This window comes from Panthera pardus, unplaced genomic scaffold (assembly GCF_024362965.1).
Source record: "Panthera pardus isolate Hobbes unplaced genomic scaffold, ASM2436296v1 HiC_scaffold_15, whole genome shotgun sequence".
Taxonomy (NCBI): domain Eukaryota; kingdom Metazoa; phylum Chordata; class Mammalia; order Carnivora; family Felidae; genus Panthera; species Panthera pardus.
This window is the reverse complement of record NW_026526710.1, coordinates 23,479,234-23,500,891: the sequence shown is the minus strand read 5'-3', so window position 1 is coordinate 23,500,891 and position 21,658 is coordinate 23,479,234. Positions and strand designations below refer to the sequence as shown.

The following is a 21,658-nucleotide window of genomic DNA, read 5'->3' as shown; positions in this document are numbered from 1 at the left end:
AGTTTGTGAGTTCAAGCCCTGAGTAGGACTCTGGGCTGAAAGTATGGAGCCTGTTTCAGATTCTCTCTCCCTCTCTGCCCCTCCTTGGCTTGCTCTCTCTCTCTCAATAAATAAATAAATGAACATAAAAAATGTAAGTTTTGCCAAATTATGAAGACTGCCTTTTGAAAAGTAGTGTGGCAGTGTGTACCAAGGGCCATGAAAATGCCCATGTTTTTTAATCGGAAATCTAGGCTTTACAACAATCTAGTATGGAAAAAATAGTTCAAAAGACTTCATGATGTTGGTGATCAGATAGGGAGAAAGAAAAACTAAGTATCCAAAAACATGGGGATGCTAAGTTGTTGCAAGCTCACAGAATGAAATGGTGCCCTGCCATAAAAGTAATCCTGTAGATCAGTGTTATGGCAAACACCTGTAGTGTGATATTAGGCAGAAAAACTGCCACGGGCATACACAAGACTCTTTTAAGAAATAAACCTGGCCAGTGGGAGGGGGTAAAAAGAAAAGGAGAATTGTACCTATCATAATAGGGCAGGAACTGTGGGATTTTTAAAAATTTATTATTTTTTAAGTTTATTTATTTTGAGAAAGAAAGGGAGCATGCAAGGGGGAGAGGGGCAGAGAGAGAGGGAGAGAGAGAATCCCAAGCAAGCTCCCCCCTGTCAATGTGGAGTCTGAACTCACTAACTGAGATCACAACCTGAGCTGAAACCAGGAGTTGGATGCATGCAGTTGACATGTGATTTAACAAGATGTATTGAGGATGCTAAACTTCTGTTGCAATACAAACTACAGAACATAGGGGCGCCTGGGTGGCTCAGTCGGTTGAGCGGCCAACTTCGGCTCAGGTCATGATCTTGTGGCTCACGAGTTCCAGCCCCGCGTCTGGCTCTGTGCTGACAGCTCGGAGCCTGGAGCCTGTTTCGGATTCTGTGTGTGTCTCTCTCTCTGCCCCCCTAACCCACTCGCATTCTGTCTTTGTCTCTCTCAAAAATAAATAAACATTAAAAAAGAAATTAAAAAAAACACTGCAGAACATAAAACAGTGTGATAAAATTTCTTAACTAAGAATATAGCAAGGAAAAAATTCATCATAGAGGAGAATGATTTATTTAAAAGTTTAACAAACACTGGTATAGAGTAATATCTTTCCCTTAAGAGTAATGTTCTTTCTCTCTTAAGGTATCCGAGCCCACCAATGGGATCTGTATCAGCACCCAACCTGCCTACAGCAGAAGAAAATCTGGAATACGTACGGACTCTCTATGATTTTCCTGGGAATGATGCCGAAGACCTGCCCTTTAAAAAGGGTGAGATCCTGGTGATAATAGAGAAGCCTGAAGAACAGTGGTGGAGTGCCCGGAACAAGGATGGCCGAATTGGGATGATTCCTGTCCCTTATGTTGAAAAGCTTGTGAGGTCCTCACCACATGGAAAGCACGGGAATAGGAATTCCAACAGTTATGGAATCCCAGAACCTGCTCATGCATATGCTCAACCTCAGACCACAACTCCTCTACCTGCAGTTTCCAGTACTCCTGGAGCAGCGATCAACCCTTTGCCATCCACACAGAATGGACCTGTCTTTGCAAAAGCCATCCAGAAAAGAGTACCCTGTGCTTATGACAAGACCGCCTTGGCATTAGAGGTAAAATTTACAAGGCTGGTTTTTTGGGTCTTTTAACAGTTCGGTTTTCATTTTCAGTTGTAATTTCATTTCTGCAAAGTAATGACTGCTGATTTAAGGTTCTGTTCAGGGGAATAAGAGAACTGGGTGATTTTGGAAGATCCACTATGAGTGTCCCATGTGACTCTTTTGTCCTTTCCCATTCTTTGTTTCTCCCAAGGTGTAGTCTCTCCTAGGTTTAGTTTCACGGTAGTTGGTGTTCTTTCCAATAAGGAAAGATGATGGTTTAATAAACACTCATGACCTAGAGACAAAATCAGCATACAGATAGATCTGTAGCTACTTGTACAGTTCTATATTTCTCTAACATTGTGACCGACTGAGGAAAATATGATAAATGTCTTAGAATTCCTCTTCAGCTAGGCAGAGAAATGTTTACAATAGCTCAGATCTTACTTAGTAGAGATTTTGTAAATTACAATAGCATGAAATAAAGCTTGAACTTTTTTTTCGTTCCTTTTTTTTTTTTTTTTTTTTTTTAGTAGGCTCCTTGCCCAATGTGGGGCTTGAATTCATGACCCTGATTAAGAGTCACATGCTATACTGACTGAGCCAGCCAGGTGCCCCAGAACTTGAACAATTGCCAAGTCATATTCTTTAAACCAAACGTTAACTGCCTTAAAAAAAAAAAAAAAAAGCTTTGGGGTTCCTAGGTGGCTTAATAGGTTAGGCATCCAACTCTGGTTCAGGTCATGATCTTGTAGTTCATGGGTTCAGGCCCCACATTGGGCTCTGCACTGACAGTGTGGAGAGCCTGCTTGGAATTCTCTATCTTTTCCTTTCTCTCTGCCCCTTCCCCACCCACTCTTTGTCTCTCTCAAAAATAAACTTTGGGGGGGTGGGGAGGGGTGGTGTGTGTGCCTGGGTGGCTCATTCAGTTAAGCATCCAACTCTGGTTTGAGCCCTGCATCAGACTCTGTGCTGGCAGTGTAGGGCCTGCTTGGGATTCTCTCCCTCTCTTTCTGCCTCTCCCCTGCTCATGATTTCTTTCTCTCTCTCAAAATAAATAAACTTGAAAAAAATTTAAAAACAGACTCTTCAATGCTTAGCAAAAAGTCTTGAAGACCGTTGTTGATAAGCCAGTTGAGGGTATAAAACTACGTATTACAGGAGGTAGAAGTTTAATGAGACATTTGATACACCTGGAGTGACCACAAATGAGCACAAACCCCAGGGGAAGAACAGAAGGATTTGAAAAATAGGAATTTTTAAAAATTCCTATTTTTAGAGCAGTCCTGTATATTTTCCATGTCATTTTTCACTGAGGTATAAAATGCACATAGCAAGATGGGCCCTAAATGTTAACATACCAGAACATGGAATTTGGTGCCACAAATCCTAGCTCTTTTATTTATTGATAAGTTATGAAAATGCTTTATGAGCCACAAACTATAAGGTAATCATTATAATATGATTAAATACTCTTTCTTAGTATTATCAAATGCATATATGTTTGAGAAACTAGAATTAAGCTAGTGATTGTTCTTTGTGTGTTCACCCCAAGGTCAGAGTAGAGCAGGGTTGGGGGACAGCCCAGGTGCATGACAGGATGAAGTAATGGAGCCTGTTGATTCAAAAAAGCAGAACTTAACCCACAGAACAGCCTGCTCACAGATAAAAGCTAGCATTGATTTGTTCTGTGATTTTTTTCCGTTGGTAATCCTCAGTTTCTCTGGACCAGCAGTAATGTCTGACTGAACTACACCTAAAGGTTTGTTTCAGAGTCTGATGACTTCTCCCTCTCGTGTTGGGTTTTAAGAAGGAGTGAGCATCTGAGGCTTGTGGCAGGGACCAGGTCTGGGGAGGACCCACATGCTTTCATGCTTCCTGGTAGAGGAACAGGAAAGAAACCAGACTGAATCCTGGCTGAGTAGGCCTTCCAGCTTTCTCATCCCCACACAGACCTGCCCCTGCACAGGTACACGCCTCTGGCCTAGTTCACACGTCAGCACCCTAAAATTATGTAGGGTGTTCTGGGCTCTAAACGCTTTCCAGTTTGCACAGTGATTTCTGCCTTTTGAGGCATTTTCACATCTGTTGTCTCATCATAGGAGTAGAGAGCTAGAATTCAGAGAGTTGGTGTGACTCGCATGTGTTAGACACATTGGGGTTGAGGCACCCAGTCAGAATTCCAAGAGCTCCATAGAGGAAATCAAGAATTGGGCTCTTAACCTGAGCTAGGGTTTAAAGCCTCACTCCATTTAGGCCACCTCCCTGTTGACCTTTAGCTCTAAGATGTACATGCATTTTAGAAGCCCATACCTCCTGTGTATTATTGCCTGGAGTGTGCATAGGGGGCTTGTAGAATGCAAGACCAGGTACTACAATGGGGATCATTTAGAACTTAGTGAGCGGATGCCAGGGTAGGTGCCTTAGACCAGGATGAGGTGACAGAGCCTAGTTAATGATGTGTATTTTAAGATAGCCCACATACTTGGCCATTATGCAGCTCTTCTTGTCTCTCAGACCCCAAAGAGAGGTCTCTACACCTGAGCTGCCTCGTGACACTACCCCAGCTGTGTAAGCCTCATCAAAGGCTTGCTTTGGTGCTTCACTGAGAGAGTGTAAGGGGGACCTGAGAAATAAACCTTTGCTAAATTCCATTTAATTATATTTCTCATTCTATATATTTAAATGAGACTTTTGGCTATAGCATAAGTAAATAGTTCTTTGAGTTACGTTATCTTCTAAAACTTAGTGCTTGTCTGATCTTGTTAAAAACAACTCTCTTGAGACTTTTGCAATTAGGTTACCAGGAAAAGTATTAAAATAAGAAAGGTGAGACAAGTAGGACAAAATGTGCCAGTAACTGAAGCTTCTTTATTTCCCTTGATAGTATTACCGAGAACAGTGAGGGCTTAGGTGAACTTTATTTGGTGAATTATTTCATGTGTTTTTTCATAAAACTTGATTTTCAAAAGAACATTCATGCAAGTAAAGAGATATTTTAAAACAGGTTTGTGTTTATCCATTTTTGTCTCTTGCTGACCTCTTTTCAAGAAGTGAGTTATTCCTTGGGGTTTAATTTAAAAAGGAATACTTGGTACTTGTGTGAGGTGATTAAGGTGGGTCACCCCACTCCTTGAAAACAGCAGAACTCTCCCATGCTCTTGGTGTAGTAGAGCTGGAAAGGGCTCCTGAGAAGCAGATCAACCCTACAAGAACATTCTCAGGTCAAGGGAAGTGATACAGCCCTTTCCAGAAGTACACCATTGATCAATAGCAAGGGTGCCGTTGTCATTATGTATATATTTTTTAATGTTTATTTATTTTAGAGAGGGAGACACAGAATCTGAAGCAGGCTCCAGGCTCCGAGCCATCAGCACAGAGCCTGATGATCATGACCTGAGACAAAGTTGGACGTTTAACCGACCGAGCCACCCAGACACCCCATTATAAAATACCTGTAGTCACAGTTATCTGATACAGTAAAAAACAAGATGGTTAGGGAAAGATCATGTACCTGCATTCAAGTCCTGGCTTTTCATGGTGTGATCTTGGGCAAGTTACTTAAGTTCTTTTGAGTCTAAAAGACACCTTCCTTCTGAGAGTTGGATAAATTATCCATTCATGCAACTAACCTGTGAGGGATATCTTGTAGGATCCTACCACCCAGGTCCTTACCACCTAGTGAGAAAATAGAGACAGAAACCAGCAGTGTGATAAGTGCTCTAACAGCACAGAGTAGAGGGAGAGTGGAGAAGGGAGTAGGAGATGGGAGTGTGGGTGAATATTGGTCTGGGAAGCCTTTCTGGAGGGGGTGACCCTCAAACTGAGTTTTGAAGGATGAACAGAAGTTAGCTGGGTGAAGTGTAGGGAGACATTTTTGGCAGAGGGAAGAGCTTACTTGAACAAGACTTAATACCACTGAGTAGCTGCAGGTTGGTGAGAGCACAGGATATGTTGGGCAGAGGGCAAAAGTGAACAAAAGACAAAGTTGAGGAAGTTGTTGCCATATCATCAAAGGGCTAGGCTGAGGAGATAAACAGTTTTCTTCTGTTGCCTTCACTGAGGCACAGAATAGCCAGTTTCTCACAACTGATGGAGGTTCCAAAGTTTGCAGGGAATTTACATTTTTAATGATTTTTAGGTAGTATAGAGCAGATGTTTGAGTCTCCCTATAATAGTATTATTCTCACACACTTGTATTCCAGTACACTTTCCTGACTAGAAAAGAAAGGGAAGAACTTTCTTAGCGTTGAACTTAATTCTGGGGCTGCACACCCATGAATATTTGCTGTATGAAAATTTGTGTCCAAGCATCTAACTGGAACCTTGGTGGAGCATTCCCCTGTGGTATGGGTTTAAAAAAAACAAACAAACAAACAAAAAAAAACCACCCCACAATTGGTGACGGTAGGGATCTATGGGAATCAAAGTCAGTGGCACAGATTCTGTGGAGGAAGAATAACATTTTCTCCAACTGCAAGTGAGGCTTAAAGTGACTCAGGATAATAATAATATCCTGATATATATTAATAATATATTAATATTATTATTAATATATAATATATTATTAATATATATTAATAATAAATCAATAATAATGATAATAGATCATTTAGTGTGCCCATCTTCCTAATGCTTTAAGCTTTCTGCAGCGTCTAAATTCATTGGCCCTCTGGTCTCAACTTGGCACTTCCAAAAACACTCACCCCTTCCAGCAGAAAGTTTACTGAGTAGTTACTATGTGGCAGGCCTTGTTAAGGAGTTTGGAGTTCAGCAGTGAAAAATACAAAGGTCTCTGTCCTCGTGGAAGTTCTAGAACAGAGTCTCATAAGCGGTTCCTTCTAGCTCTCTATCAGGGAAAGACAAATCACTATGAGTCCCCTTCCTGTATTTGCTTAGCCCGATGTTTGGCCTTTATTATGTGGCCCTATAGTTACCCCTCTTGGTTTTTTTTGGGGGGGGGGGGGGGGCGGGGCAGTGAATACATTTCTGTATATTTTTTGTTTTTGTCATACACCGTCTGTACAGTTACCTGAATCTTTTAAAATCCTGATGATGTCATCTATTATGTTGATCATCCCCCTCAGTTTCATGTTAACTGCAGATTTCATAAAAGCACCATCCAGATCTTTGTACGAAAGTCCTCCTCTGCAGCCTCCTCTGATCTAGGCCACTTGTCTAAAAAAAGACAATGAGGTTGGTCTGGCATGACTTGTTCTTGGTTGAGCCCATACTGCCTTCCAATCATCTGTTTGCTAATTGCATTTAGAATTTTGTCCAGGTTTGATTTCATGCTCACCTTTTACATTTAATAGAATGTGCCATCGTCCCTGTTTTAACAAAACCAAGAATCCTGACCCTTCATATGTCTGCCAGTGTCCTGTGTTGTAATGCTCTATGGCAGGTGACCAGATTTGGACTCTCATTCCTGCTTGCCAGTGTGTTTGGTCAGTACTTAGATGTCTGTCTTATCGGTATAAGGACACCCTTTCATCTTTGGCACATACTTTTTTATGATGCTCAGAGTTCTTTGTGTGAACTCACCAGCATTCTCAGGATACTTGCTGTTTACTCCCATTGTGATTGTGTTCATACTGCTTTTTGGTTTGTCTTCTCCAATTTTGAAACCCCTAGTCATGGGATTACATCTGGCTTCTGAATTTTCTGAATCTTCCTAAGACCAATGGCACCACTTCTTTCAATGGCCTGGAATTCTCAGGTTTCTACTTTGGTTCTGCTTCATTGGTTAGAATTAAATTCACATTAGCAGTTTCTTCATCTATCTTTCTGACTGAGATCAAGTTGTCTGCAAAGTGAATGAAGGTTTTAGTAGTACTAGTTTTATTTTTCAACCTCTTGGATCATTTGTGAGTTCCTCTGGCTGGGTCACCTGTAGAGTATATCCACAGTGATGGCACGTCTGTGCATGGTCATCATCAAACATCTGACTCAGCTCTGGAGATCTGTTCAGGGTCCTAGCCTCGTAACATAACAGGGACACTCTGTCTTACCTCCTGTCACATTCCAGCAATGGAACCTTCTCACCAAGGTTTGTCAGATGCCCACGAGCTCACATTCATCTTTTAATAATCTCAGAGCTTTTCATCAGCCCTGATGGGCTCTTCCTCTATCCTTCTGTCATTGATGTTTGTTGGTTATGCATCTAGTTTTAGGAATTTGATTTACTTCTTCTGTACCAAAACTTTTTTTTGTTTTTCCTTAATCACAGTACTTTATCAGAAGTAGGAATCTTTAGGGGCACCTGGGTGGCTCAGTCGGTTAAGCATCCAACTCTTAATTTCAGTTCAGGTTGTGATCTCATGGTCGTGAGGTCAAGCCCCATGTCAGGCTCTGCACTAGGCATGTGGAGCCTGGCTTAAGATTCTTTTTCTCCTTCCTCTGCCCCTTCCCCCACTTGTGCATGTGTGTGTTCTCTCTCTCTCTCTCAAAATAAAAATAAGTAATAAAAGTAAATTTAAAAATGAAAAAAGTAGGAATCTTTAGAAAGTCCCTTAGAATTTTAGAAAGGTCTTGTTTGTATGTATGTACGTATGTATGTATGTATTTTAAGTAGAATCCACGCCCAGACACTTAACTGACTGAGCCACCCAGGAGTCCTGAAAGTCCTTGTATTTTTAATAACATTTTTTTTCTTCTAACTTACCATGATGTCATTGGGTTGTGCATTAGAGAAGATTATCTTTAAAAGGTTTTTATTTCTCTTCCTTAATGTGTAAATTGTGTGAGAATACCATGAAATTGAGGCCCTGGTATGGTTCAGACAAGGCCTGCCCCAGCCTAGTCATTATGCTGACCTTAGTTTTCTGTATGTAGTAATAGCTATTGAATAAAAAGAATCTTCAGCTAGGGGCTTCACAGAGTATTTTAGTTAGTCCTTGTGGCTGCCTTATGTGGCTGCTATTATGTAAAATAGGACACTAGTCCTATTTTACACACTTAGGACTTGAGGTTGATGTCATCTGTTCCCACTTTCACAAGTGGTATATGGCAGAGCTAGGACTCAGCCCACAGTCTTATTTTTGAATAGGTTTATTGAGGTGTAATTCACACATTATACAATTTACCCACTTAAACCATACAACTCAGTGGTCTTGATTGTGGCTCTTTTTTTTTTAATTGTAGAATACGTATAACAATTTAAGTGTACAGTTCAGTGGTGTTACAGTCATAATGTTGTGCAACTGTCACCACTATTTCCAAAACTTTTTCATCACCCTGAGCAGAAACCCTGTAACCATTAACCAGAAACTCCCCTCTCCTGAGGCCCTGGTGAACTCTAATCTACCTTTCCCATATGTATGAATTTCCTATTCTAGATCTCATGTAAATGCAATCCTACAATATTTATCCTTTGAGTCTGGCTTGTTTCAACTTAGCATAATGTTTTAATGTTCATCCATATGGTAGCATGTATCTTTTATTCTTTTTATGGCCAAATGATATTCTATTGTATCAATATATGCTACATCTTGTTTATACATTCTTTAGTTGATGGACATCAGAGTTATCTTCACTTTTCAGTTATTATTTTTTATTATTATTATTTTAACATTTATTTATTTTTGAGAGACAGAGCACAAGCCGGGGAGGGGCAGAGATAGGAGACACACAATCCAAAGCAAGCTCTAGGCTCTGAGCTGTCAACACAGAGCTGGATGCGGGGCTTGAACTCACAAACCATGAGATCATGACCTGAGCCACCCAGTCGCCCCTGTTTTCAGTTCTTTTGGATATATAGCTAACAGTAGAGTTGCTGGGTCATATGGTAACTCTATGTTGAACTTCTTGAGGAACTGCCAAACTGTTGTGTACAGTGGATGTCTCACCAGCAGTGCACAAGGTTTTCTACATCCTCACCAACGCTTATTGCTTTCCAGTTTTTAAGTTTTGATTTGTATTTCTGTAATTACTAATGATGTTGAACATCTCATATGCTTCTTGGACATTCCTTATATCTTCTTTGGAAAAAATGATCAAGTCCTTTGCTCATGCTTTAATTGGGTTGTTTGGTTTTTGTTGTTGAGCATTAGGAGCTCTTTATATATTCTGGATATTCAACTTTTTTTTTTTTTTTTTAATTTACATCCAAATTAGTTAGCATATAGTGCAACAGTGATTTCAAGAGTAGATTCCTTAGTGACCCTTACCCATTTAGCTCATCCCCCCTCCCACAACCCCTCCAGGAACCCTCAGTTTATTCTCCATATGTATGAGTCTCTTCTGTTTTGTCCCCCTCCCTGTTTTTATATTATTTTTGTTTCCCGTCCCTTATGTTCATCTGTTTTATCTCTTAAAGCCCTCATATGAGTGAAGTCATATGATTTTTGTCTTTCTCTAATTTCACTTAGCATAGTACCCTCCAGTTCCATCCACGTAGTTGCAAATGGCAAGATTTCATTCTTTTTCATTGCTGAGTAAAACTTCATTGTATATATATACCACATTTTCTTTATCCATCCATCCATCCATGGACATTTGGGCTCTTTCCATACTTTGGCTATTGTTGATAGTGCTGCTATAATGTGTCCCTTCGAAACAGCATACCTGTATCCCGTGGATAAATGCCTAGTAGTGCAATTGCTGGGTCGTAGGGTAGTTCTATTTTTAGTTTTTTGAGGAACCTCCATACTGTTTTCCAGAGTGGCTGCACTAGCTTGCATTCCCATGGGTATTCAACTCTTATCAGATGTATGCTTTCTAAATGTTTTTTCCCCTTCTGTAGTTTTTCTTTTCACTTTCTTGATAGTGTGCTTTGGTGCACATTCTTTTTTTTTTTTTTTTTTTTTTTTTTTAATGTTATTTTTGAGAGTGTGTGGGCACAAGTGGGGGTGGGTGGGCAGAGAGGGTGAAAGAGGATCTATCTGAAGCAGGCTCTGCACTAACAGCAGAGAACCTAATGTGGGGTTTGAACTCATGAACCATGAGCCAAAGTCCGACACTTAACTGACTAAGCCAGCCAGGTGCCCCAATGCAAATTCTTAATTTTGATGAAATCCAACTTACCTAGTTTTTCTTTTGCTTGCTCATGCTTTTAATGTCATATGTAAGAATCCTTTACCAAATTCAAGGTCATGAAGATTTACCCCAGTGTTTTCTAAGAGTTTAATGGTTATAGCTCTTATATGTAAGTTGTTTATAAACCATTTTGTTAGTTTGTGTATACGGTTTGATGTAGGGGTCCAAATTCTTCCTTTTGCATATGGAAATCCAGTAATACCGGCATCATTTGTTGAAGAGATTGTTCTTTCCTTATTTGAATGAACTTGACACTCTTGTCAAAAATCATTACCAAAGATGTATGTGTTTATTTCTGTTCCATTGGTCTGTATGTCTATCTGTATGCCAATACCACACTGTTTTGATTACTGTGGAGTAGCTTTGTGGAGGAGTTTTGAAGTCCAAAAGTATGAGTCTCACAACTTTGTTCTTCTTTTTTCAAGATTGTTTTAGCTCTTCAGGGTGTCTTGCAATTCCATGTGATTTTGAAGATCAGCTTTTCCATTTCTGCAAAACTGTTAGAATTTTGATAGGGATTGTGTTGAATTTGTAGATCCTTGGGTAGTGTTGACATCTTGATAGTACCGAGACTTCCTATCCATGAACACAAGATATTTTGCCATTTCCTTAAGCCTTTTATTTTTTTCAGCAACGTTTTGTAGTGTTCAGTGTATAAGTGCTTCATTTGGTTAAATTTATTCCCAGTTACTTTGTTCTCTTAGATGGCACTGTAGGGGTGCCTGGGTAGTTCAGTCGGTTAAGCATCCGACTCATTTCAGCTCAGGTCATGATTTCATGGTTCTGCAGATTGAGCCCCATGTCAGGCTGCACACTGACAACACAGAACCTGTCGGGGATTCTCTCTCCCTTTTTCTGTGCCCCTCTCCCACTCATTCTCTCTCTCTCTCTCTCTCTCTCTCTCTCTCTCAAAAATAAATAAACTTAAAGGTTAAAAAAAAATTTTTTTAAGATGCCACTAGAGTGCCTGGGTGGCTCAGTCACTCAAGTTGGTTGAGCATCCGACTTAACTCAGTTCGTGACCTCATGGTTTGTGAGTTCAAGCCCCGCATCAGGCTCACTGCTGTCAGCTTGGAGCCCACTTTGAATTCTCTCTCTCTCTCTCTCTCTCTCTCTCTCTCTCTCTCTCTCTCTCTCCCCCCCCTCCCCCTCCCTCCCCCCGCCCCCCCTTCCCCTGCTTGAGCTCTCACTCTCAAAAATAAATAAACCTTAAAAGAAAAATGCCACTGTATATGGAATTCCGCGGGTGTTTTTAGTTGGGTTTTTTTTTTGTTGTTTTTTGTTTTTAAATAATCTTTACACCCAACATGGGGCTCAAACACACAACCCTGAGACCAAGACCCGTATGCTCTACCAACTGAGCCAGCCAGGCATCCCTAAGTGAAATTGCATTCTTAATTGTTCATTACTGATTTATAGAAACACAAGTGATATTTGTGTGTTGATCTTGTACCCTGCAACTTTGCTGAATTTTATTAGCTCTAATAGCTTTCTTGTGGAATCTTTGGAATTTTCTATATATAGGACTTTCTCATCTACAAAAGGAGATAGTTTTACTTCTTCCTCTCCATAGCCCACATTCTCTTGCATCACAGGATACTGGCCTGTGATACCTTTAACCCTTGGCCCATCTTAAAATAAATCCCTATGTTTGCATAAGAAGTGTTAACTGGTAAGCAGCCCTCCTAAATCAAGATGCTGCCCTGAAGGATAATGGGAATTTCAAAGAAGAAAATAAGTCTTCAGTATTAAAAACCAGTAAATATCATCAGTTGTAGGAGAGAATACATGCGACTACTTGACTGCTACTCAGGGTACATGGACAAAGAGGGTTGCAGCCCTTAAAAGCCTCTCCAGTTCTGGTAGCTTTGATTCAGGTACTGGTGCACAGAGAACATAAAGGTAGCTGTTAATACAGGTGAAGACCCCAGGCAGCTCCATGAGGGCAGGCCTGTTGTCTGCTTTGTTCTCTGTTGTATTCCTGGAACAATAATAATCACTAGTTGTTGAACAAGTAAATGAATGCAAGCCACAACTAGCGGGATTAAAACTGCCTGGTGGTTGTAGGATGTGGGTTTTTGTTGTGTTTTATACCTTTTTTGGGTTATAGACCCCTTTTAGAATCTGATGAAAGCTTTCTCCAGGAAAACTGTACATTAATGCACTTACATACAATTCCACATATACTTTCAGGATGTTTTTTGATATCTGAGACACATTCGTGTCACCCAAGTTAGAACTTCTGATTCCATCGTAACCCATTGTGCTTCTGATCTTACTTATTTGTAACCTGAGTGTACAGTCTGAAAACAACTGAACTGAGGAAGCAGAAAGCTGCTGTGGTAGCCAGTGCTTGGGCCCTCCAGCTCTTTGGCTACTCTTGGAATCAAGTGCAAGAAGTCAGGCATTAGAGTTATTTCCAGAGCCCTTCTGTTCATGCTCTGGACAAGTAGACCTATAGGAAACTATTTCCAGCACCAGGAAGTGTCCTCTTGCCTTCTTGCATGGTCCTCACCAGACACAAAGAATGGGACTAAATAGTGTCCTTCCGATGTGTGGCAGTTCTAATAATTATTAGGATTGTCATAGGTGACATTCCTAGTAAGGTTGATGCATAAGGTATGTGTGTCTTCTTGATCTATTGATAGAGTTAGCCACATCTTCAAGTACAGTTCTCCTTGAACTGAGTTGATACCACCAACTTCGAGATTGATCTCTCTGAAGTGAGCGGTTCTTTGGGCTCAGTCTTTCTGCTGTGAAGCCAAAAGAAGGGCATTGTACCAGAATCAGGAGTGATGAGAGCAGCAGCAAGATGGCATATTAGGATCTGAGCCCAGTCTTCAGTGGAGCCATGAAGAAGCTGGTCCATAGCCAGGCCTGTAATTGTGGGCAGCAGGCAGCATAACATAGCCAGGGCATCTTTTCTATATTGGTGTTCTGGGGCTTGTTCCCCTTGTGAAGGGCCTCGGACTGAGCTAGAACCAGCATGAGAAATGACATGCTGTTTTTTGACATGTGAGAGCTCCTGCAAGGCCAGAATGACACATTAATGGTCAGGTGGCCATCAGATGTCCCTCACCCATTCTCTCTTCCTAACCTGAACCTTGACTTCTCTCTATTGGTCAAGGTTCCCTGGGTCAAAACAACAGATCCTCCTATTCTCCGCAGCATGGACTCAGTGCAGTTTTTCTTCCACTTGTTGCTTTTTTTTCCTTTCTCTTTCCTTTTTTCTTTTTCTTTTTTTTCCTTAGAGTGTGTGTGTGAGAGAGAGAGAGAGTGTGTGTGAGAGGGGAGGGGAGGGGAGGGAGAATGAATCTTAGGCACAATCCACACTCTGGGTGGAGCCCAACACGGCTCAATCCCACGACCATGAGATCATGACCTGAGCTGAAATCAAGAGTCAGATGCTCAACCGACTGAACCATCCAGGCACCCACACCACCACTTGCTGTTTTTTATACTGTTTATTCTCTAACAAACATTCATTGAGCATCTACCATATCTGGACAGTAGATTATTTATTTTCTATACCACAGTGAAGACAGAGGTTCCTTGAGGATGGGAACTGAGCTACAATAGATCTGTAGTAAATCTTATTAAATTGATGATGTAGAATGGTTTGGTAAGTATTCTGTAAAGACTTGTCAAAATCACAAGTTAATTAGAAAGCATGAGGTTTCAATGTTCTTGGCAGTTTTGAGTACTTGACTCACCTTCACCTTCTCCTTCCCATTGTCTTCTTCAGCTGCTTGGTGTCCATCACAGTAACCTATTAGACCCCCACTTTTCAGGCCTGCCCCTCATCTTCTCTCATTCTGATATGGCATCTTTCCCATCCCATCATCAGTTTTGGGAGGACCCTTGTTACTAACAAGGTTGAAAACCCACCTTAATACAGTTCTTCTCCATACTGATTCCAGTTCTTCCCAGAGTGCTTCCAGCTGGGAACATGAGCATAAGTGTGGGGGTTGGATTCTATTCTGGAATCCCCACTCTGATAACTGCTACCATTTACTTAGCTGAGTGGCCTGGTTAACAATTCCCCTATAGTACTTCCTCTGATTATTACAAGAACCTGTCAAAGTCAGAAGGAAACTGAGACTTGGACAGCTTGAGCATTCTGCTACAGACATATAGATACTGGAAGTGGCAGATGCAGTGCATCAGTCCAGTTCTGCCCTATTCCCAAGTACATAGCATAAGCCACCACAGTGCTACTTTGTACCTGTTTTAGGCATTCAAGGTATTGCTTACATCCTGTTATTGTTGATCTTAGACCTTAGTTTTAGGTAGGTCTAATAAATTCAAGTTGCATCATATGTATCCTGAATACACAATATAGAACCTAGCCCAGTTCTCTGAGCAGAATAAATGCTCCATCTACAGTGGCCTAGAGAGACTTCCTGCTCTCATTGTCTGCGTGTGCAGCTCTATAAGGTAGTTATGAGGGGACTTGGATTGTCCTTGGGATTTGATTTTGATCAGGGTTGCTTACGTGTCTTCAAACTGGAAGAAGAGAGGAAGTCCAAGGTTTCTTAGGACCAGCTTGGCAATAGCATCTTAAGATGTGCAGTTGTAGAATTGCATTTACATCATGTCCTTGCATCTGTCCTACAGTCAATATCTGAGGAAGAGCTTGGCAAGTTTGAGAAACTGAAAGAAAGCCACTGTGGTTGGTCCGGGGGAGGGTGGAGGCAGTGCAGAAAGCCATGGAACAAGGTCAGAGATGGGAAGAGTCAAGCCAGATTAAGCAGAGCCTCAAAGACTGGAGTATGGATGTTGCTCTTGTGCAGAGAAAAGGTGTTGGGGGTTTAAAAGGCAGAGCAGTGACCCACTTATCTTTATATTTTTTAAAGGTCTGTCTTCTGCCCTTAGGCCCTTGTGCCTGTTACTCCAGCACCTTGCTTCTCTGCTTGGCCATCTATCCCCAGCAGGTGGGGGACATCATCCAATAATTTTCTCTTCTCTCTTTAACCTTGATTCTGCAGACTTCTCCAGAAAGTAGTTTACAAGAGACCTGTGACTTGGAGTGCAAAATGAGCAAAACAAGTTTCCTCCTTCAGAAAGTGCCATGTGGTGTGTGTTAGGGGTGAGGAGGTGACTGTGGAAGCCTCCTTGGGCAAGTCTGCCAGAAACCTGGAAAACAAGGCACCTGACCCGACCTGACAGAGCCTTGCTTTCCACAAATGCCAGATGGGAAGTACCCACCTGATAGTGGGGTTATTTTATAGAATACCACAGAAAAGGAGGGCTAAGCAGCAGGAAGTGAGAAGGGTGGGTGAAGTCTCCCACTTCAGGTGCCATAGAGCATCAGAGGTAACACCTGAACTTGTGCTATTGACTTTGGACTGTCAGGTGTTCCTTGGTAAAATGGTGGGAGCAGTAGTCATTGTCGTAGGTAGGGCCTGGTTGTAGAAGAGCAGGGTGATTGGGAGTTGGGCTGATTGGGCTGGGGTGACATGAGATGACAAGCCAGATCAGGGCAGGATGGCTACACTGGTAGAGCCAGGTAGTGAGAGGCTGGGGGAACCAGGGAGGGGGCCTTAGCTGGAGGGATGGACTCACCCAAGATGTGAGAGAGGGCTGCCCCAGGCCAGGTTTTCAGGAAGGTGAGACCTCGTTTCCTTTCACATTTATCAAATATCAGCTAAGGCAGGCTAAGATTACAAACTTCAGGCAAAATGTAAGCTCTCTGGGCATCTGGAGTGCAGTTGAAGATAGGGAAGACATAGATAAAATAACAAAATTCCAGAGTATTTTTTGCAGGACGTCAAATGAGTGGAGCAAATAACTTCAGTCACAGGGCCCAACCTCTGCCAACAGCCTTTAGCCCCATACTGTAACTTTGTTTCTTTCCAGTTTCAGCTCATTCTTGCCTTACTTAGCCTTTTTTTTTCTTTTAACATCTTGGCAGAGTCGGATCTGGCTCTGAGTGCCAGCCTACTTACAGACTGCCCAGGTGCCCTAGGGCCATCGTCCCTTTGTACAGCAGAGTCCACCTGGGTGTTTCTTCACCTGGTCCCCATCCCTTTCTTCACCAAATCCTCTCTACAGGTATATACCCACACATCCTCTTACTTGTCCTTGCCTTTCTGTGTATTTATTTTAATACATTCATTATATTTTTTGTTTGTGGTAATTAATAACTAGAAGTTCATTTAGAATGATGTCTGGGGCACCTGGGTGGCCCAGTCAGTTAAGCGTCCGACTTCAGTTCAGGCCATGATCTCGCAGTTCATGGGTTCAAGCCCTGCATCAGGCTCTGTGCTGACAGCTCAGAGCCTGGAGCCTGCTTCATATTCTGTGTCTCCTTCTCTCTCTGCCCCTCCCCCATTTATGCTCTATCTCTGTTGCTCTCTCTTTAAAAAGTAAACATTAAAAGAATTTTTTTTTTTTTGATGATGTCAATAGTTTTCTATCCGTGAGTTTTCATTTCTTTCCTATTTCATTATTTGAAAAATAGATCTGTTTTCTTAGGTGAAAAGGAGATAAGGGAAGAATGTTGTGTGTGAGTGAGAAAGGCCAGGCGGTGAAGCTCCTCATCTCGTTGGCCTCATTGTGCTCCAGACATGAGACAGCAGGTTCCTGTACTGAAAGGCTCAAAGAGGGCAAGGTTCTAGAGCAGGTGCAGTACAAGTTTGAGGAAATTGGGAAATGTGGTCTGTTGGTAGGGGTCTAGATTTGTAGCATCTTAGTAGCTCCTGCCTTTAGAAGGGTTCTCTCTGCTTACCTAGACCTGATTTTAATTTGCGGGTTCACTTTCATTATTGTATGTTTGTGCTTAAACATTATAATTTTTTAATGGAATAAGATGGTAAGATTGAACATAAACCATTTTTCCAGATTTCCATCAACTTCAGCTTCCAGCTACATGATTTCTGTAACGTCTCTACTGTATATAACTCAAGGTTCTCATTCACATTAGAACTTACTTATACACAGATCTGAAGATTTTCATTATTAGAAATAATCATAATTAGGGTTTTCCCTTTTCATGACCTCTGTATGGTAGGAGAAGGGTATACAAATTATAAAACTAAATCCTTGGTCCACTTCATAGAATATGAAATTTTTCATAATTATCAGAAACATTTGGGGCACCTGGGTAGCTCAGTCAGTTGAGCGTCCAACTTCAGGTCATGATCTCTCAGTCTGTCAGTTCAAGCCCCATGTCAGGCTCTGTGCTGACAGCTCAGAGCCTGGAGCCTGTTTCGGATTCTGTGTCTCCCTCTCTCTCTGCCCCTCCCCAACTCATGCTCTGTCTCTCTGTCAAAAATAAATAAATAAACATTTAAAAAAATTTAAAAAAATAACCATTTGTATGATTATCCTAGCTATGAATAAAAATGACATTTCTCAGAGCTCCTGGGTGCTCAGTTGGTTAGGTGTCTGACTCTTGTTCTGCTCAGGTCATGATCTCATGGTTCATGGGATCACACCCCACACTGGGCTCTGTACTGCATGGAACCTCTTGGAATTCTCTCTGTCTCTCCCTTTACCCCTCTACCCCTCTCCCCCGCTCACATGCTCTCTCTCTCTTTCAAAATAAACATTAAAAATTTTTTCTGTTATCCATAAATTAAAATAGTACGACTTGGAGAAAGTAATTTTGGACTCCAAGCACTAATCATAAAACAGTCTATATATTCAGAAGTCTTTAGTATGTCTCAAATATTTTAAAACTTAATTTTTATTATTAAATCAATTTACTCTCCTTCAAATTATTTCCTTTTAAGGCAAAACCAAATAAAACCAGTCTTTTCAGTTGTAACTTTTTTCCACTATTTTAAAACTTAATTTTTTTTTTTTTTAAATTAGGCCCCACACCCAATGAGGGGCTTGAATTCATGACCCTGAGATCAAGAGTCACATGCTCTACCAACAGAGCCTGGCAGGCAGGCGCGCGTGCATGTGCGCGTGCACACACACACACGCACACACACCCTCACCCTCACCCCTCACAATTTAATTGAAAAAAAATTTTCTCTTAATGTTTTTGTTTGTTTGTTTGAGAGAGAGCACACACATGCAAGGGAGGAGGGGTGGGACGAATAGGATCTGAGTCCGACTCTCTACTGTGACAGCAGAGAGCTCAATATGGGGCTCACAAACCATGAAATCATGACCTGAGCCGAAGTCGGATGCTTAACCGACTGAACCACTCAGTGCCCCTACAACTCAGTTTTTAATGCAGATCTCAAAAATAGAATTCTCAGTTGTTATCTTCAGATTTTAATTGTTCAACGAGCTGAATTGTTTCTGTTGAGCTCATGACATGAATTTGAAAATAATTATAATAATCTATAAATATATGCAATTGGCTTTTTACACCATTTTTCTCATATACATACCTACTACTGAATACTAAAGTACATTTTTTTTTTTGTCTTAGAACTTTTATCATATAAAATCTAATTCTTGGATGCCTTTGATGGCTCAGTTGGGTGGAACATGCAACTCTTGGTCATAGGTTGTGAGTTCAAACTCTACATTGGGCCTGGAGCATACTTAAAAAAATAAAATTAAAAAAAAAATCTAATTCTTCATTACCAGGTTAACTCTTTGTAAGCCATCCTACCATTGAGTTGAATTAGTGGTTTTCCTGAATAAAGGGTTTTGAGTCAGAATTTAGACAGGGAACTTAGAGCAGTGTTTTTTTGTTTTTTGTTTTTTCATTTACTGATTTTCTACTGTGTTCTAATCCGGGAGCCTCATGGGATAAAGTTCTTTTTTCCGTTTTCATTTTGTCGAGTACTCAAAATAAGTTGGTTTCCATAAGGCAAGAGGCTTCATTTGGTAATAATGCTGTTTTCCGTGTAAATGTAGTGACTTCATTGTTATTTCTCAGTAGGTTTGAGGAATTACAAGTAGAATAGTAAAAGCAAAAAAATGGAGGATGAGGAGGTAGAAAACTCCAGTCTGCGTTCACAGAAAGAGATTGTGAGGATACACCATTAAGAGTAATGGGTGTCTTGGTGAGAAGAACTTGAGAGGGGGAGGTTGAGTGGTCCTGGGCCCAGGTGGGCCATGCTGCCTTTGCACTGTGCAAGATGGCAGGGACACAAATGGCCAGGACTGGATGCTGACTGGCTTTTACCCCTGCTTCATGGTGAACCAACCTGTGACCTTGTAAACATTATTATTATTATTATTATTATTATTATTATTATTATTATTATTTTGGTGTTTCTGTTTGGTCCTAGTCTTTTTTGTTGAGGGAGAGAGAGAATCTTAAGCAAGCTCCACACTCAGCGTGGAGCCCAGTGAGGGGCCTAGGATCCCCTGGGATCATGAGCTGAGCTGAAATCAAGAGTCAGACGCTGAACTAACTGATTGAGCCACCCAGGTGCCTAGTCATCTTAGAAACTAATTCAAGTGGGGCGCCTGGGTGGCGCAGTCGGTTAAGCGTCCGACTTCAGCCAGGTCACTATCTCGCGGTCCGTGAGTTCGAGCCCCGCGTCAGGCTCTGGGCTGATGGCTCGGAGCCTGGAGCCTGTTTCCGATTCTGTGTCTCCCTCTCTCTCTGCCCCTCCCCCGCTCATGCTCTGTCTCTCTCTCTCTGTCCCAAAAAAAAAAAAAAAAAAAAAAGTTGAAAAAAAAATTAAAAAAAAAAAGAAAGAAAGAAACCAAGTGACTGTTTCAAAGACTACCTTCCTCCTCTGGATTTGCTTCAGAAAACATAACCTCCTTTTCTTCAGAGGGTAGTGACCCACCTTGTAACCCAAGAGAGGTAGTTGTGGCTCCACCCAAAGCCTCTGAGCTCCAGGGCTTTGGAGAAGGGACCAGGGGTAGGAGGAGGTCTGCCTTCACACTTATGGAGGCAGCCTTAATGGCCCAGATCTGTGTGCACGTGAACTACTAAAGCTGCCTTGTCATCCCTGTGATCTTTGATCATTCCAGGCCAGCAGTCAGCTTGCTGGACCAGTAACTTTAGCAGAAGAACCTTTTTTTCCAAACGAAATACTGCATGGAACCCCCCTATATGTCAGATATAAAAGTTTTTATGTAAGTATAATTTTTTTTTTTAAGTTGAGATTTATAAGAATTAGCTAAAAAGGCATTTGGGACAGTGGACTATTACAATGGGCAGAAAAAAAACATGAAATAACATGGAAATAACATGAATGACCAGTGCCGTCTGATCCATCTTAGCATTCTGTTTATTTCTGAATGTGTTTTGTTGCAAGTCGTGATAGGTGTCTTGTAGCTTTTACCTTGCCATTTGGGGGAGTCTTCAATCAGACACAAAGCAAAAGAAGCTTCATTCCAAGGAAGGTCTGCATGAAAAGCAGCTAGCAGGGCAGCACAGGTTAATTTGGCAGTGGCACATTTCAGTGTACTTTTTCCTACTATAATTTTATAAAATACAATTTTAAAAAGTTGAAATCCCAATCAGACATTTGTTGAGCCCTTAAAACACCTCCCTAGAACTTTGTGGGTCTCCAGAACAATTTGAAAACCATTTCCAAAACAAAATTGCTGCATTCCCCTTGATGAGTAGAGCTGCCCCTAATTGGTGCCTGTCCTTTGATAGTAGATAGAATTCCTACCACCCTGCAGTTTAAAATAGGCCTTAAGCGGCTCCTGGGTGGCTCAGTCGGTTAAGTGTCCAATTTTGGCTCAGGTCATGATCTCATGGTTCGTGGGTTCGAGGCCTGCATCAGGTTCTGTGCTGACAGTTCAGAGCCTAGAACGTGCTTCAGATTCTGTGTGTGTGTCTCTCTCTGCCTAACCCTGCTCACACTCTGTTTCTCTCTCTCAAAAATGAATAAAACATTTTTTTTTTTTTTTAATTTAAAATAGGCCTTAAAAGATGCTCAAAGCTGAGCTTCCTTCCCTCTGTGACTGCCCCACAGAGGGGAGGGGAGCCAGGAATGGACAACTCAGGGAGACATTATTGCTGCTTGGGGAAAGCAGCATGGTTACTGAGGTTTTGGTGACAGCAGTTCCACCCCATGTAAATTAAGGCGGAGACACATTTTG

The 21,658-nt window shown here is 41.4% G+C and overlaps 1 protein-coding gene across 1 annotated transcript in view; it reads left to right on the top strand.

Annotated features, from left to right (window-relative positions):
* CRKL (CRK like proto-oncogene, adaptor protein) overlaps nucleotides 1–21,658 on the top strand; it is a 37,004-nt gene that overhangs the window by 10,276 nt on the left and 5,070 nt on the right. Inside the window, exon 2 of the mRNA XM_019437393.2 lies at nucleotides 1,186–1,651. Coding sequence (XP_019292938.1) covers nucleotides 1,186–1,651 — 466 coding nt within the window. The remainder of the gene's footprint in view (nucleotides 1–1,185; nucleotides 1,652–21,658) is intronic.